The 17,989-nt window shown below is 42.2% G+C and overlaps 1 protein-coding gene across 4 annotated transcripts; it reads right to left on the bottom strand.

The window, feature by feature from the left end:
- Positions 1 to 1,959: 1,959 nt before the first annotated feature.
- Positions 1,960 to 17,326, bottom strand: hmgcs1 (3-hydroxy-3-methylglutaryl-CoA synthase 1 (soluble)). 4 transcript variants are annotated; one of them, XM_014144703.3, is made up of 10 exons: positions 17,213 to 17,326; positions 13,893 to 14,350; positions 13,503 to 13,628; positions 12,085 to 12,249; positions 10,982 to 11,150; positions 8,199 to 8,369; positions 7,724 to 7,830; positions 6,833 to 6,958; positions 5,775 to 5,932; positions 1,960 to 4,285 (listed from the first exon to the last, which is right to left on the bottom strand). In XM_014144703.3, the coding sequence occupies exons 1-10, from the start codon at positions 17,248 to 17,250 to the stop codon at positions 4,193 to 4,195; spliced, it is 1,611 nt and encodes a 536-aa protein (XP_014000178.1). In that variant the 5' UTR covers positions 17,251 to 17,326; the 3' UTR covers positions 1,960 to 4,192. The 4 variants fall into 4 exon arrangements, with proteins under 4 accessions (XP_014000178.1, XP_014000182.1, XP_014000187.1 ...); XM_014144707.3 differs by having other exon boundaries at positions 1,960 to 4,282; XM_014144712.2 differs by lacking the exon at positions 17,213 to 17,326 and adding an exon at positions 17,078 to 17,211.
- Positions 17,327 to 17,989: the final 663 nt, after the last annotated feature.

Below are 17,989 nucleotides of genomic sequence, written 5' to 3'. Positions count from 1 at the left end.
CATCGTGCTGCATGAGGCAAATGTTTAGTCATTTAGCAGATCCTCTTGTCCAGAGTAGTGAGTGCATACTTAAGTGATAATTCCAAAGAAGCCAGTGTTTGGAGGATATATTGGCATGGGCAGACCGTGCTTTGAGGGCATTATCACTTTTATACAACGGGTTACCAACATATTCAAATAATGATTAATATATTTTCATTAAAAAACGTTATTTTGCTTAATTTATTCCTACCATTTAATCCTTCCACAAGATATAGTCCCAACACAAATCTAGGGGTTGCTACCCAGGCCGGCTGGTCGTTCGTTCTATCGGTTCGGTTGCCAGAGACGTGACCCAGTCGTTCAGTCTTTATGTTCTGTATCTATGGACGCGACCCAGCCGTTCAGTCTTTATGTTCTGTATCTATGGACGTGACCCAGTCGTTCAGTCTTTATGTTCTGTATCTATGGACGCGACCCAGTCGTTCAGTCTTTATGTTCTGTATCTATGGACGCGACCCAGTCGTTCAGTCTTTATGTTCTGTATCTATGGACAGAACAACCCAGTCGTTCATTCTAAATGTTCCATTGCCATACTGGCTGGCAACGTTTGTATCCCTTGCTTGCTTGCTAGCTAGCTAGCCAGCCAACTACGGCTAATTTACAGTCACATCAAACAGTGCAGCCAGAATAACAGCAAAGTAGCAGCAATTGCATTTGTTTAACTGTTTTCTAGTGACATTTATTTGGATACATCCATAACAATGAGCTAATGAGGCACAATTTCACCTGGCATAGAACATGTGCTCTCTCCTCCGACTAGTTCATTACTATGGGTCAGCTGGAGATGAAATGTGAATATTGAAACGATGTTGCAAATGTCAGAGAGACAGACAGCAAGGTTTATGCAAATCTCCGTTGTTGAAAACTAAATGTTAGTCTAAAAGAAATGTGAGATAATGTCTAGACGCTTTTTATAGTGGATATCAGGTTTATAAATTGCCTTGCTGGGCTGATGATTGCGCAATCAGATGGAACAGGGTAAATAGGCATTTTATCATAGCCGGTGGTAACTTTTGGATTATAAACTGGTTGGTTAGAACCCTGAATGCTGATTGGCTGACAGCCGTGGTATATCAGACTGTATGGGTAAGACAAAATATTTATTTATACTGCTCTAATTACGTTGGTAACCAGTTTATAATAGCAATAAGGCACCTCAGAGGTTTGTGGTATATGGCTAATATACCATGGCTAAGGCCTGTATCCAGGCATTCTTAAATAGACACCGGCTGGAATGCGGTTTTAACCAATCAGCATTCAGGATTAGAACCACCCGTTGTATAAACTGATAAAATACCATATACTGTGGTAGGACATTGGGAAGGTATAGATGTGCAATGGAACAGAGACCATGGGGGATAGAAGGATGCTGGATTGGTGCACAAACGACAATCTGATCTAACAAGGTGGACATTCATCAAATCAGTCATGATTGGTGTATTTTAACAGGCCCACAATGTAGTTACTAAAGTCAGATTTAGATATCTGGCTGTTTTAGCTGCATAACATTTAGAAGTAGTCCGTTTTCAGGTTTAGAAGAAGTGACTGCTAAATGCTAACTCCTGTTCGTATAATTTAAGCTGGTAGCATAGCTAGCATACAGAAATCTGTGGTGGTAGATAAAGTCGTTTTTAACTGTAATGCAGTTGATTGGTGACTATGACATGAACATGTATTGGTTTTAACATCCATATAAGCATTATACTTTGATTTTACCTCAACATAGTGTGAAATACACATAAACATTAGCCTAAATGTAGGCTTATTTTGCTGCGGGACAATAACGAGATTCGGGATCTTTCCATGGCATTTCCATTGTTTTGGTTGAGTTTCGTTGGCCTTTTTACCGCATCTATAAAGGTATGGAAATCTGGATACCTCCACCCAATAGCCATATAATAAGCAGGAAACAGCCACTTTAAATGAACAGATATTTATTATTCAGTTCATCTCTTAATACATCTCTACATTGTTATTACATCATCTCTATACAGATCGTTGCTATAAAAGAGACACTTGATCAGACGCCAATTTATTTATATCTACAAATATAAATAATCTTAGTTAGTACTATACATTACTCACCAATTATTTTTTTTAATTATCTGATCTCAGAGAAACATAATGTAAACATCAGCCATACACAGATAAACAGAGGCAACTTATCTTGGCTGTTAAAAATGTAAATATCTACATTATGAGTATAGCTATTTTCTACATTTAGTACATGCTTATTGTAAGGCTTCTCAAACTTGAGAGATTGGAAATGGACTATAAGTGAGCCCTGTGTGCAACTCTGTCGCCCAACGTTGCAGAGGAAATGCAAAACATTTATGTGAAAGGAAAAAATAAGTGTGCCCCCAACTCTGTACCCTTTAAGGCTGATGTTTGCAGGTATTTCTGCCTGAGCATTTTCTGCCTGTGTCAAGATTTGGTTTCTTTACAGTCTATAACTAGTCCTATCCCTGTCAGTGTTAAAAAAACAAACATTTGAGACCTCGGAGAAAACACAACCCTCTCAGGACAGCATCTGGTCCCTTAAGTCTAGTAAGGAAAGACACGTTGTAGAGACACAGAACATGTGAACACCTTCTTCTGCACACTACATTAAAACAATAACTTGTTGGACATCGGTCTTTTAAAACTGATTTAAAAGTTTCTGCACTGAGACTAAATTGACCATGTCAATTTACGTAATTCCAGGAAATAGATTTATCTGCTGAAATGTTTTCCCAAAAAATATTTAAGGACAAACAAGAACTCAAACAAAATGTTATTTTCCATATTGTATAGATTATCAGAGCCTGGTGAGAAAAAAAGCTCTGATAAAACGGCACGCTCAATTGAGGCATTTCACCGTTTCAGTCTGTAGTGCAATCACCGCTGTGGGAAACATTGATCACATGATTTAAACATGTTTGTTGAATTGTTGCTCAGTTGGTAGGGCAAAGAGCTTGCAACGCCAGGGTTGTGGGGTTTCGATTTCCACGGGGGGACTTGTACAAAACAATTGAACATGTATGCACTCACTACTGCAAGTGTCTCTGGATAAGAGCATCTGCTAAATGACTTAAATGTAACTCAGACCGTTCAGTCCCTCTTCCCTGATATTTGTTCATGGTGGTATAACAAAGAGTCCTAAGAGAAAACTCATTCTGACTATTAGTAGTCTAGCGGTTAAGAATATTGGGCAAGTAACTGAAAGGTCGCTGGTTCGAATACCCCAGCCAAGTAGGTGAAACATCTGCTGATGTGCCCTTGAGCAAGGTACTTAACCTTAATTGCTCCAGGGTTACTTCCCCTATATAGCAAAAGGAAGTATTCTGAAAGCGGTCAATCTTAAGGTATAGTAGGGGTGTAGCTCCTTTGTACAGCTCAAGTCATTACAGCAAGTTGCAACGGTAGCAGCAGCATTTGATAAACAAACAGTTAAGAGGCCTCACTTCCCTTTTTATCCCCAAAGGCCTGCAGGCAGTCATGTTCCTCAAGCTTCCATTTCCTCTTGGTGCTAGGAGTGAAGATAATAGTTGACTTAAGATGGAGCTTCTATTTTTCATCCCTTCTACTTTTCTTCTCCATTTTGTTTTTTCAATACCCGGATCAAATAAATGTACTATGATTTTTTTCTTCTTCCACTGTTAAGTTTGCGCCATGATAAGTAAGATAAAAAATATTTTTAACAAAGAATTGGTCCAAAATTAAATAAAAATTGCTTGTTGAATTTGTTGGGCTATAAATACTTTATTTTATTCTTTTTGAAAAAGGGAAATGCAAACTTATGCAAAACATAATCTTAATAGCCGAAATCTGATCAAATTTTTCACCCGGTCTCAGGAATTATGTGGAATCTTGAGGATTTTAGTTTTAGGAATATATTCTACCTTGACAAACACTTTTCCTTTCCATGCATCCAATGGAATACACACATTTCATATATTACTCCCTGTTACATATTTGAGAGCAATGATGGTTGAAGATAAATTCTACGATGTGACAGTTAAATAGCTTGGTTTTACGCAGCATTCAGCAATATGTTAGAAAACATATCTCTGAGGAGAAGGTCCTCTCTGCTAGCATTATAATTGTGTTTCCAATGTCCTTTGTTGATCGTCCTCCATGTCTACCTGTACCTCACAGAGGTAAGCTTAGCTTAATGATCCCCGTTGCTAACGGTGACCGCCTCAGGACCAGCTGTGGAGGCGGGGAGGCGGGGCATCTTCTTCACTGGGCTTGGGATGTGCTGCTGGGAATAAGGAAGCAACATGTAAAAATCTGTTCCTGTTTTCTAATGTCACTTTTTATGTAGCTAATATAATGATTTAATATGGAACAATGGAGCTTGTTTTTTTTCTGTCTCTGTGTGCGTTTAGTTATTTTTATGTGTGGTGCCTGCATGCAAACTAAATGTCTCTCAGTGACCTAGCCTCGATACAATGTGCTGCTTCCAGCCACTAGTTTATGTGTATGAGTAGTGTCTGCGGGTGTCACGTCCTGACCCTAGTAAGATGTCATTTTCTATAGTAGAGTAGGTCAGGGCGTCTTTGTGTTTTTCTATGTTTTCTATGTTTAAGTTCTAGTTTTTCTATTTCTATGTTGGGGTTGTTTTGGTTCATCTCCAATTGGAGGCAGCTGATCCTCGTTGCCTCTGATTGGAGATCATATTTAAGTAGGGTTTTTTTAGCAAACGCTCTTATCCAGAGTGACTTACAGTAGTGAATGCATACATTTCTTTTTTTTTTTGTACTGGCCCCCCGTGGGAATCGAACCCACAACCCTGGCGTTGCACACACCATGCTGGCGTTGCAAACACCATGCTCTACCAACTGAGCCACAGGGAAGACTATTCCAGCTCCACGAAGGAAGCCTCCAGTGATGATCCACGGCACGGAACCTGTAGTGATGATCCACGGAACCTGTAGTGATGATCCACGGCACGGAAACTGTAGTGATGATCCACGGCATGGAACCTGTAGTGATGATCCACGGCATGGAACCTGTAGTGATGATCCACGGCACGGAACCTGTAGTGATGATCCACGGCACGGAACCTGTAGTGATGATCCACGGCACGGAACCTCCGGAGACGGCCTACAGTCCGGAACCTCTTGAGAAGTTCCCCAGCCCAGAGCCTCCAGCGACGGCCTGCAGCCCAGAGCCTCCAGCAATGAGCTACAGTCCGGTTCATTCGACGACGATCCACGGTCAGGTGGTAATAAAGCAGAAGGATCAGCGGGTGGAGCGGGGAGTACGCCCAGAACCGGAGCCGCCTCCTATGCTGGAGGTTAAGGTTATGTGGACTGCATTTGAGCCGCCATAGACGATTATCACCCTCCCTACCCTCCCTTTTGTTTTGTGGTGTTTTTTGTTGTTGTTGGTTTGTTGCATTTGGAGTCTGCACCTTTGGGGGGGGGGGGGGGGGGTTGGAGGCAGCTGATCCTCGTTGCCTCTGATTGGAGATCATATTTAAGTAGGGGTTTTTCTCTTCCTGTTTTGTGGGTTATTATCTTTTGAGTAGTGTTTGTTTCTCTCTGCGTCACAGGTTGTTGTTTTTGTATATTCAGTTATTTAGTGTATTGCATTACGTTTCACGAATAAATAATAATGTGGAACTACAAACACGCTGCACCTTGGTCCGCTCCTTTAAACAGCCGTGACAGTGGGGTTGGGAATATTATTTAATTTATAAATGATTTGATTTCTGATTTACGTTGAACAATACAATTGTATTGTACCTCAGTTGCTGTGGTGGAGTTGACCAGGCCAGCCTCCAGGGGCAAGTCGTCGTTCAGGGAGCGTCTGGAGTACTCCCGACGGTGCTTTTCGTCCACCCGGGTCAGATACCACGTCCCAGGGAACAGCTCCTCCACAGCGCCCTGGGGCGCGTACGGTGCTGGATGGGAAAGGGAAGGACATGGCTTCAAATGAAACATGAGTTCAATAAAGGCTCAGGCCTTTTTGTGTGTGTGTGTGTGTGTGTGTGTGTATGTGTGTGTGTGTGTGTGTGAGTAGTGTGTATGTGTGTGTGAGTAATGTGTGTGTGTGTGAGTAATGTGTGTGTGAGTATGTGTGTGTGTGTGTGTGTGTGTGTGTGAGTAATGTGTGTGTGAGTAGTGTGTGTGTGTGTGTGTGTGTGTGTGTGTGAGTAATGTGTGTGTGTGTGTGTGTGAGTAATGTGTGTGTGAGTAGTGTGTGTGTGTGTGTGTGTGTGTGAGTAATGTGTGTGTGTGTGAGTAATGTGTGTGTGAGTAGTGTGTGTGTGTGTGTGTGTGTGTGTGTGTGTGTGTGTGTGTGTGTGTGTGTGTGTGAGTAATGTGTGTGTGAGTAGTGTGTGTGTGTGTGTGTGTGTGTGTGTGGTGTGTGTGTGTGTGTGTGTGAGTAATGTGTGTGTGAGTAGTGTGTGTGTGTGTGTGGTGTGTGTGTGAGTAATGTGTGTGTGTGTGTGAGTAATGTGTGTGTGGGAGTAGTGTGTGTGTGTGTGTGTATGTGTGGTGTGTGTGTGTGTGTGAGTAATGTGTGTAATGTGTGTGTGGGTAGTGTGTGTGTGTGAGTAGTGTGTGTGAGTAATGTGTGTGTGTGTGAGTAATGTGTGTGTGAGTAGTGTGTGTGTGTGTGGTGTGTGTGTGTGAGTAGTGTGTGTGTGTGTGTGAGTAATGTGTGTGTGAGTAATGTGTGTGTGTGTGGAGTAGTGTGTGTGTGTGTGTGTGTGTGTGTGTGTGTGTGTGTGTGTGTGTGTGTGTGTGTGTGTGTGTGTGTGTGTGGTGTGTGTGTGGGTGTGTGTGTGTGGACATACCTAGGTGGTGGGTCTCTTCCCTCAGCTGCATGTTTTCAGCGAAAATGGCAGGTGACACCTTCCTCCTGGAGTCCAGTCTGGCCTTCAGGTCACACAGGCTGGCACAGAGCTTATCCAATCCAGAGCCTGAGGGAGGGAGGGAGGGAGGGAGACGGCCAACCAACAGACAATAAATACAGACCCCGGGAAAGACCCAATACCTACTCATTCATAGTTCAACTAAATAACCAATGCTCAGTCCAAAAACAACCAGCTCAGTTCATAAGCCCTAAGCACTAGACAATTCTCTTTCCCCTCATTTCCCCAGCCATTTACCCAGCCATTTACCCAGCCATTTATCCAGCCATCTACCCAGCCATTTACCCAGCCATTTACCCAGCCATTTACCCAGCCATCTACCCAGCCATTTACCCAGCCATTTACCCAGCCATTTATCCAGCCATTTACCCAGCCATTTACCCAGCCATTTACCCAGCCATTTACCCAGCCATCTACCCAGCCATTTACCCAACCATCTACCCAGCCATCTACCCAGCCATTTATCCAGCCATTTATCCAGCCATCTACCCAGCCATTTATCCAGCCATCTACCCAGCCATTTACCCAGCCATTTACCCAGCCATTTACCCAGCCATTTACCCAGCCATCTACCCAGCCATCTACCCAGCCATCTACCCAGCCATCTACCCAGCCATCTATCCAGCCATCTACCCAGCCATTTACCCAGCCATTTACCCAGCCATTTAATCCAGAAGTGTCAAGACTAGAGGGAGGGGGCAACGGGTTCATTTCTAGCTCCTTGGAGGGTAAATATCAGTGGAACCCATCTCTATTGACAAGGTGTTTCCCCCATCCCATACAGGTGACGACCGCAGTGTGAGGTGAACCTACCAGGCGTGGCGTCCTGGGAGACTCGGAGGGAGTAGAGTGTGGCGGCAAACCCTGAGCCGTAGGAGAACAGGCCGATTCTCTGGCCCGCCAGGTGCTGAGGTGTGTGTCTGTCCAGGAACAAACGTGTTACGCACACACAAACACTCCCTATGTGTGCCTCTCCATAACTATCATTTTAGCAACACTTAATTACAGTGTCCTTATTGCTACAGTACTGAGACGTCTAAGTATTGTATAACTATTGTAATAACACAGTTATACTGTATTTACACTGTGCTTAGGTCAGTAAGGACAATGTAACAGAGTAATTACAAACGTTGTCACACTGTACTTTCAGACATAATTACACAGTAATAATGACACTAATATTATGTGCATTTCTTACTGATGACTAATTCAAGTAGTAAGTTAAATTATTACATTAAGTAGCACCTTTTATGTAAAATGAGTTTACTCTGATTCATACGAGACTTACTGTGCGATGACAGAAGCAAGGCAGCCGTAGACAGAGGGGGTGTACATGTTGCCATTCTGGTTGGAGACGAGGAGGGAAGCCTTGGTCTTTTGATCAAACATCTCTGTGCTGGCCTTCATGAAGGCCTTCTCCACATCCCTGTTGAAGTAGGTCTCCTCCGGCTTCACCTCCCTGCTCAGCACACAGACGGAAGGATAGAGCCTTTTAGAGTCATATATACTGTGCATTCGGAAAGTATTCAGACCCCTTGACTTTTTCCACATTTTGTTAGGTTAGTCTTATTCTAAAATCGATTAAATCTTCTTTTTTTTTCATCAATCTACACACAAGACTCCATGACAAAGCAAAAACAGGTTTTTAGATTTTTTTTGCAAATTTATAAAAAAAATTGAACTGAAATATCACATTTACATAAGTGTTCAGACCCTTTACTCAGTACTTTGTTGAAGCAGCTTTGGCAGCAATTACAGCCTCGAGTCTTCTTGGGTATGACGCTACAAGCTTGGCACACCTGTATTTGGGAAGTTTCTCCCATTCTTCTCTCTCAAGCTCTGTCAGGTTGGATGGGGAGCGTTGCTGCACAGCTATTTTCAGTTCTCTCCAGAGATGTTCGATCGGGTTCAAGTCCGGGCTCTGGCTGGGCCACTCAAGGACATTCAGAGACTTGTTCTGAAGCCACTCCTGCGTTGTCTTGGCTGTGTGCTTAGGGTCGTTGTCCTGTTGGAAGGTGAACCTTCACCCCAGTCTGAGGTCCTGAGCACTTTCATCAAGGATCTCTTTGTATTTTGCTCCGTTCATCTTTGCCTCGATCCTGACTAGTCTCCCAGTCCCTGCTGCTGAAAAACATCCCCACACCATGATGCTGCCACCTCCATGCTTCACCGTAGGGATGGTGCCAGGTTTCCTCCTGCAATCTTGGTTTCATCAGACCAGAGAATCTTGTTTCTCATGGTCTGAGTCTTTAGGTGCCTTTTGACAAACTCCAAGCGGTCATGTGCGTTTTACTGAGGAGTGGCTTCCATCTGGCCACTCTACCATAAAAGGCCTGAAGGTTCTCCCATCTCCACAGAGGAACTCTAGAGCTCTATCAGAGTGACAATCGGGTTCTTGGTCACCTCCCTGACCAAGGCCCTTCTCCCCCGATTGCTCAGTTTGGCCAGGTGGCCAGCTCTTGGAAGAGTCTTGATGGTTCCAAACCTCTTCCATTTAAGAATGATGGAGGCCACTGTGTTCTTGGGGACCTTCAATGCTGCAGACATTTTTTGGTAACCTTCCAGATCTGTGCCTTCGACACAATCCTGTCTCAGAGCTCTACGGACAATTCCTTCGACTTCATGGCTTGGTTTTTGTTCTGACATACACTGTTAACTGTGGGACCTTTATAAAGACAGGTGTGTGCCTTTCCAAATCATGTCCAATCAATTGAATTTACCGCAGGTGGACTCCAATCAAGTTGTAGAAACAACTCAAAGATGATCAATGGAAACAAGATACACCTGAGTTCAATTTTGAGTCTCATAGCAAACGGTCTGAATACTTATGTAAATAATTATTTTTTTTTTTTTTTTTTATAGATTTGCAAAATTTCTTAACCTGTTTTCCATTGTCATTATGGGGTATTTTGTGTAGATTGCTGAGGATTTTTTATTTTTTTTAAATCTTTTTTAGATTAAGGCTTTAACGTAACAAAATGTGGAAAGTCAGGGATCTGAATACTTTCGAAAGGCACTGTATTATAGAGCCGTTTACATGCTGTTCTGGGGACAAACGGGAACAGCATCGCACTTGAGATTTTTCATGCTCTCACCTTTGTTGTTGTAATTGTAACGTCCTTATTATGTAATTGGTCTTTTTTTGCTGCATTTTTGTGAAGCAGGGCTCTCTGGAACTTCCCTATGTAAATAAAGGTTCAATAATATTTTATATATGTATTCCAACCAGGAGTTATGGTAATCTTGGTTGGATTATGTTTGGAGGATCGTAATTACTTGGCTGGGGTAGGCCGTCATTATAAAATAAGAATTTGTTCTAAACCTCATAAGGATTGGACCCTTTTTACAATTTCCGCCTAAAATGACATACCCAAATCTAACTACCTGTAGCTCAAGACCTGAAACAAGGATATGCATATTCTTGATACCGTTTGAAAGGAAACGCTTTGAAGTTTGTGGAAATATTAAATTAATGTAGGAGAATATAACACATTAGATCTGGTAAAAGATAATACAAACAAAAAACGTGTTTTTTTCCCCCCCATCATCTGTTTGGCCACTAGATGGCAGTGTATGTGCAAAGTTTTAGACTGAGTCAATGAACCATTGCATTTCTGTTCAAAATGTTGTATCAAGACTGCCCAAATGTGCCTAATTGGTTTATTAATACATTTTCAAGTTCATAACTGTACTCTCCTCAAACAATAGCATGGCATTATTTCACTGTAATAGCTACTGTAAATTGGACAGTGCAGTTAGATTAAAAATAATTTAAGCTTTCTGCCCATATCAGATATGTCTATGTCCTGGGAAATGTTCTTGTTACTTACAACCTCATGCTAATCACATTAGCCTACATTAGCTTAACCGTCCCGCGGCACACACACACACACACACACTAATCCTGTAGTTTTTTTTTAACTGACTTGCCTAGTTGAAGGTTAAATATATATATATTTTTTTTAATTGTAGATGTGTGTGGGAATAATATATCTATGATAATTTATGACCAATCAAAAGGTAGTGAACTACGTAGCTAATAAGTTGCAAGCCTGACGGTGGAGTTCTAACCTGAAAGCCTCCAGGCCACTGAATGGTCCAGTCTCTGTGTTGGGCCTGGGGTGGTTGAGGAAGTCACTGAGCACCAGACGGGCTAAGGACTTCTGCACCAGCTTGCAGTAGGGAGAGTGGAACACCATGTAGCCAAAGTCCTCCAGGCTAAAACGCTTGTCCACACCCTCTGTGTAGAACATAGGACATGTTTTGAGCCAAACTGACAGGTGTAGCAGGAAAGCCAAGACCATCATCAAGGACCTCAGCCACCCGAGCCATGGCCTGTTCACCCTGCTTCAATCACTCAGACGCGGGCAGTATTTGAGCATCGTGGCAAAAACTGTAAGACTGGCCAATAGCTTCTACCACCAGACCATCAGGCTGCTGAACAGCCACCACTAGTCACCTAGCTGCTCCCCCTGTCCCCCGCAACCCTGTGCATGTAACTAATAAACTCATCTAAAACAAAATACACAGTTTTACTCAGATGGTCAATGATAAAACCGAACATACTGGGGTCAAATACTACAGTATAAAATACTTTTAAATACTCAAGCTATCTCAGGAACAACAGAAACAATGGACTAGTCCCAAACAATAAACTAAGTCAGCACACCTGGAATACACATATTGGAAGTATTTGAAAGTATTATGCATAATGTATTTGACCCAGGTCTGCTAGAAAGGCCGTACCAAGATTTCAATCAAGCTCATGGTTGCATAAGTTCCATATTGATATTGGGAAAAAATACAAGCTTTGGTTAGAATGGTCTCTGATACTACAGAGGTGGGTGATACAAGGACAAAGTATTCAGGATCACTGTCCAATCTTGTACCTAACCTAACTACCCTCTGCGATGACATTAGCAACAGGCTACTTTCACTAAACCCATTTCAGGCCGCAGTGGAAATGAACTTTAGTTAACTACTTAAGACTATAAAGGGAACTATAGTCCTGGCCTAAGCCCACTTTACCTACTTAGGATTTAGCCTAAAGTGTTTGAATTAACCAAGGCCTGTTGAAAAGGTATGGTGGATGCATTGAAATGAACAATTTTGTTATCAATTTTTAAACAAGCAAAGCGCATCTTACAAAATGTACAAATGCTAATTTCTCTCACCTTTTTGCCACTGTGCATGGATCTTGTTGCGATAGACAGAGTAACAGCGATCTAACGCGCTGAGGTAGCACTCGATAGACAGCTTTCCGTCCACCACAGGATATTCTGACGCCATATCTGGCTTGTAGAAGTCGTAGGCGTGCTGCATGTGTGTACCCCGCAGACCTGCAAGGGCAAACATGACGCACCATTTTATTCCATGTGTAACTCTGTGTTGTTGTTTTTGCTGCCCTGCTTTGCTTTGTCTTGGCCAGGTTGCAGTTGTAAATGAGAACTTGTTCTCAACTAGCCTACCTGGTTCAATAAAGGTAAAATAAAAAATAATTCACCCATTGTACAGCAGGGTTGGTGTCAATCCCAATTCAATTCTAGTCAATTCACAAAGTAAACCAAATTCCAATTCCACAGTTTCCTCATTGAAAAGCATTGAAAGGAATTGGAATTTCAGCAGCAGTGTAAAGTACTTTTAAGTACTACTTACGTTGTTTTTTGGGGTATCTGTACTTTACTTTTTATATTTTTGACAACTTTTACTCCACTACATTCCTAAAGAAAATAATGTACTTTTTACTCCATACATTTTCTCTGACACCCAAAAGTACTCATTATGCTTAGCAGGACAGGAAACTTGTCTAATTCATGCACTTATCAAGTGAACATCCCTGGTCATCTCTACTGCCTCTGATCTGGCAGACTAACTAAACACAAATGCTTAGTTTGTAAATGATGTCCGAGTGTTGAACTGTGCCCCTGGCTATCTGTAAATTAAAAATTAAAAAATGTAATTGTGCTATCTGGTTTGCGTAATATAAGAAATTTTAAATTATTTATACTTTTACTTTTTATACTTAAGTACATTTAAAACCAAATACTTTTTTTTACTTTTACTCAAGTAGTATTTTACTGGGTGACTTTCACTTTTACTTGAGTCATTTTCTTTTAAAAGGTATCTTTACCTAAGTATGAAAATGTGGTACTTTTTCCATCACTGAATTTCAGTGTACTTCCCGAATTGACTGGAATTGTTTTGGAATTGACCCCAACCAGGTTGTACAGCATCACATGTATTCAGCCAGACACTGGATGAATGGCTGGCTATCTATGAAATGGAAACGTACTTGCGGTGTCTTTGACGCATGGCTTGTTGAAATGTAAACAAAGCTGTGTATTCATCAGTAAGATGAGCAGTGAGTGATTGTGTGTGTGTGTGTGTGTATGTATGTATGTATGTATGTGTGTGTACACGCTTGTGTGTTAATACAATAGGTCTGAGGTGTACTATTGAACTGACATTGACCTGAATGACATTAACAAACAACAACAGAGGAACTGTGTCTATAATAAACAGGCTGGGGGGAGTCATGCTTCAGTCATTGTGTTAACATCAACTATTTACACACAGTAGGATATTGACCTACCTCTGTCAAAAGCCAGTGGGGCATTGGGCCCTACCAACATGGCTATCGCACCGGCTCCCCCTGTCGGCCGGGCACTTCCTGTGGCGTAAACTGCAATGTCTCCTGCCACCACCAGGGCATAACGACCTGCAGGGCAGAAAGAGACGTCAGTAAGCAGACAGGTAACACAAATACTGAATATTCTTTATGAATAACAGATGATTTCTTCTCTCATTATGGTCTAAGTCTAAGGTAGGTCCATTTAGAGGCAGTGTGTCAGACTTAAGAAATACACCTGTGTGTTTTTCAGTCAAATATTTGACTAAAATAGACAGTCACACACAGTCAAACACACCAGACTTGGGAAGGTCAACAAAACGTTGACACAATGTTAAAAACAACGCCTCTCACCGTCCCAGGAGCTAGACTCCACCCAGTTGACGGCGTTGAAGAGGGCGGCGGTGCCCCCATAGCAAGCGTTGGTCGTGTCAATCCCCTCCACGTCCGTGTTGCCCGATTCCTCGAACAGCTGCATCACCACCGTCTTCACCGACTTGGACTTGTCGATAATGGTCTCAGTGCCCACCTCCAGACGGCCCACCTGGTCGTAGGAGAGGCCATTCCTTTCCATCAGCCGCTGGACCACCGTCAGGCAGAGGGAGTTGATGTCCTCGCAGTCCGAGCAGAAGCCCATACGCGCCTGGCCCAGGCCCACCGTGTACTTGCCGGCCGACACGCCGTCAAACTGCTCCAGCTCAGCCTGGTCCACGTACTGTGACGGGAAGTAGATCTCCAGGGCGATGACGCCCACATCTTTGGGCCACGTGGCCTCGCCGTTGGCTGGGGCTGATCCAGGCATTCTGTATGAGCTGGTTGGGAGAGAGAGAAGACAAGGATGAAGAGAGGTTTTAGAGAGATGTCAATATGGGGAGATTTATTCATGGTGGAATGTGAGGTCAATAGGTTGATAAGGGCTGAGAATTAAGTGTAACAGAGTAGTTCACGTCGTTATCCAGACCAGGGGGCGCGAACCAGGGACGTTCTGCACAAAGACACTTAGCAGTCTAACCAATCGCTCCAACAAAACCAATCAGAATGGCATTCTGAAGCTGGTATCAAAAGGTGCATAATATTTCAAACATACATACTTTTGGTAGAAGTAAATCAACTGGGAAAATGGCAGCTTGCATAACACCTGTTCTGAGTGTTCTCCCAGTGTGTTGAAGCTTGCTAGCAAATATTGGCTTCCTTGCTAAATGAACACACAAGCCCGTTGGCAACACACGCACGGCGATGTTGGACGGAGTGGAGACGCTAGCTAGCTACTACGAGAATAGGAGAAGGATAAAAGGTATTGGAGTAGAGGAATATGGAAGGTGGATGGACGAACTTGAATCTGGCCCAGCGGTGGCAGGTCATGTAACAGTGGAAGCGGATGAAATGTTTGTTTCTGTTGGCGTGAGTGAAGTTGGTAAGAATGGGGCGGCAGGGTAGCCTAGTCATTAGAGCGTTGGACTATTAACCGAAAGGTTGCAAGATCGAATCCCTGAGCTGACAAGTTAAAAATCTGTTGTTCTGCCCCTGAACAAGGCAGTTAACCCACTGTTCCTAGGCCGTCATTGAAAATAAGAGTTTGTTCTTAACTGACTTGCCTAGTTAAATAAAAGAAAAAAAGAATGACCGGATGATGATATTAAACAACAATGGAGCTAAAAGAGCACAAGTTGGAAATTAACACCAGTTTCTGGTTGGATTATGTTTCATGAATAAGGATGTTTATTTGGGACTCGATTTGACCACAGTCGGACGAAAGAACGGACGGACCAGCTTATTTGGGAGACCCGTTCGCGGTTACTAAGATGGTGACAGACTAATTTGGGAAAGGTGGAGTCGGGTCACAGTGACCAAGAGCGGTATCATAGTGATTACATGTGTATCGAAAGAGCAAGAGGAAAAAGCTTTGTGGCTCTTTAAACTTTCAGAACAAATTCGTATTCACAATGACGGCCTACCATTTTGCTTTATATAAGGAATTTGAAAGGATTTATACTTTTGATACTTAAGTATATTTCAGAAATGACATTTACTTTTGATACTTAAGTATATTTAAAACCAAATACTTTTAGAATTTTACTCAAGTAGTATTTTACTGAGTGACTTTTACTTGAGTAATGTTCTGTTAAGGTATCTTTACTTTTACTCAAGTATGACAATTGGGTATTTTTTCCAGCACTGTGGAAGATACTCCCCCTTCTCAGGTTAGAGCCTGTGTAGGGATCTGAATAGACATTTTAAACTGACTGAAGGATTACATTGGTTTGTGGGGGAAGTCTGAAAAACATACCAGCCTTCTTCTTATTATAATTTGTATTTTTGGACTACATCCCAAAAGGTGCATTGACGCCACCTACTGGGTGGGGTGAAAACTGAGCGACTTTAACGCAGAAAAAAGGTAATAGGGGAAGTGTTGATCATCTGGGAAGCAAACAATGTGATCAGCAGATGTCTTGCAGTAGTGAGTAATCGCGCAAGTATGGTTTACGCGTTACTATTAACTCTATCGTCTCCTTTTTCGTGATTTTTTAGCTAGCTAACGTTAACTGGCTAATAAAAATCCAAGAAAGAGAGTTGGATTGGAAGCTAGCTAGCTAATGTTAGCTCTGCAAGTCCATGGTTGGTCTGCCATCAAGTGTGTCAGAACGACAATATAGTGGAAGAGGATAGCCATAACAGGGCTAACTACAGCTACAATCTCTACATGCCATGTAATCCAATTCTAGCTGATGACAGCTAGCTAGCTACTTAGGAAATTCGATTACTAGCTATGGCAAAAAGATGTCCGTTCACATAATCAGGCGTCGAGGACATTCACAAAACCTTCGACGATAGGTATCATCTTACCTTACAATCATAGGATAATGACAAGATGTCTGTTTGCTGTCCTTTGATGTGAGCTAACCAGATCATAAGGTCAGAACTCGATGTGACCACAGTCGGACGAAAGAACGGACGGACCAGCTTCCGTTTCGAATTCTCTGAACAACCGTTCGACGTAGAACGTTACAATGTAGCACGCTAGTTCCTCTCGTCTACCACGTTTGTTACTTTGTAATAACAGTGGTACTTTGTAAAAGGGCATCACCTGGCAGCACGATATGCATCCAAGATTAGATTTAGGATCTATTCTACTAATACCATAAAATAATTTGCAACTTAATTCAGCACCCACGGCAATCTAACTTGGAGCAAAATTGATATGCACCTAAATGAATAGTCGTATAGGCTAATAATGTGGATCAACGTTTCTTAGGCTATATCAATTTACATTACCTTATCAATTTTGACTGCAAAGTAAACAGAATACTGATGATTTATCCATCACAGACAGAACACTCCGTTGACCATCTTGACCCTTGTGTACAGAAGCCTAACTTTTATCGTCACCTAATTTAAAATAAGATATTCCATAAAACCAAAAATTGGTGTAGCCTATTTAATTGGTATAATTACTTTTACAGTAGCCTGTACCGCTATAGCCCAGTATACCATCGTGTGGATGGGAGAAAGGCAATCCCGTAATCAATCCGTGTACTCACCTTGAAAAAGTAAGTGGTCTATCACTTAAATTATATAACCAGCCAAACTTTAGTCCCTTCACACTTTCTTGGTAGTAACTGATGACTTCAACATGCAAAACATCAATCCATTTATATATGATGAGTGTACTGTACCTGTGAACGACACCCCGTTTTCCAAGTGCCGAATACATGTCCAATCATAACAGAGATCCAAAGTTCTGAAGTTTCGGCATTGCCCACCCCTTTACGTTTCCGACCAATCCACGAGAGGTAAAGAGAGACCATGCGCCGCAGCAGTCGAAGCGGTTCAATGGGGTGAGTGAATGACGGTGTATGGTGAGAGAGTACGAGCCAATCAGGGAGCACGTCTGACTGCTGGCGAGGTAGTCAGAGACCTCCAGGCTCGAATCCGCGAGGAAGCTGAAGTGTCTCCTTGACGACCAGGGGCTGGGTATTCACGTGCATGGTATTGGTGGATCTCCTCATCCTGCCATTGATCATGAACTTTCCTATTTTCTTTCTTGCTTTAAAAGGAACACTTATACAACCGATTATTGTTTGGCCGGTGTAGGCCGTCATTGTAAATAAGAATGTGTTCCTAACTGCCTTGCCTAGTTAAATAAAAGGTAAAGAATATATTTGGAAAAAATGAAGTAAAAATATACACCATGTGCTTGGTGGCTAGGCTACTGAGATCTTTCCTATAATAAACCCAACAGTCAGAATAAAATATAATCATGATATTCTAAAATAATAATAATATTCTATTCAATATGTTGGAAGAATAGGCTAACTTTATTTTTCCTAAAGGGGACTTTGGCATATCTGGGAGATTTTGTTGGTAAAAATTGCTTCCAAATTCAGTCAAAACTGAGTCCTTATTTAGGCCAAGGTCAAAGAGCAGTATATATTTATTGGTCCTATCTCACC

The sequence above is a fragment of the Salmo salar genome, chromosome 01, assembly GCF_965601325.2.
Source record: "Salmo salar chromosome 01, fSalSal1, whole genome shotgun sequence".
Taxonomy (NCBI): domain Eukaryota; kingdom Metazoa; phylum Chordata; class Actinopteri; order Salmoniformes; family Salmonidae; genus Salmo; species Salmo salar.
The sequence above is the reverse complement of the archived record's forward strand: the minus strand, read 5'-3'. Positions and strand labels throughout refer to the sequence as shown.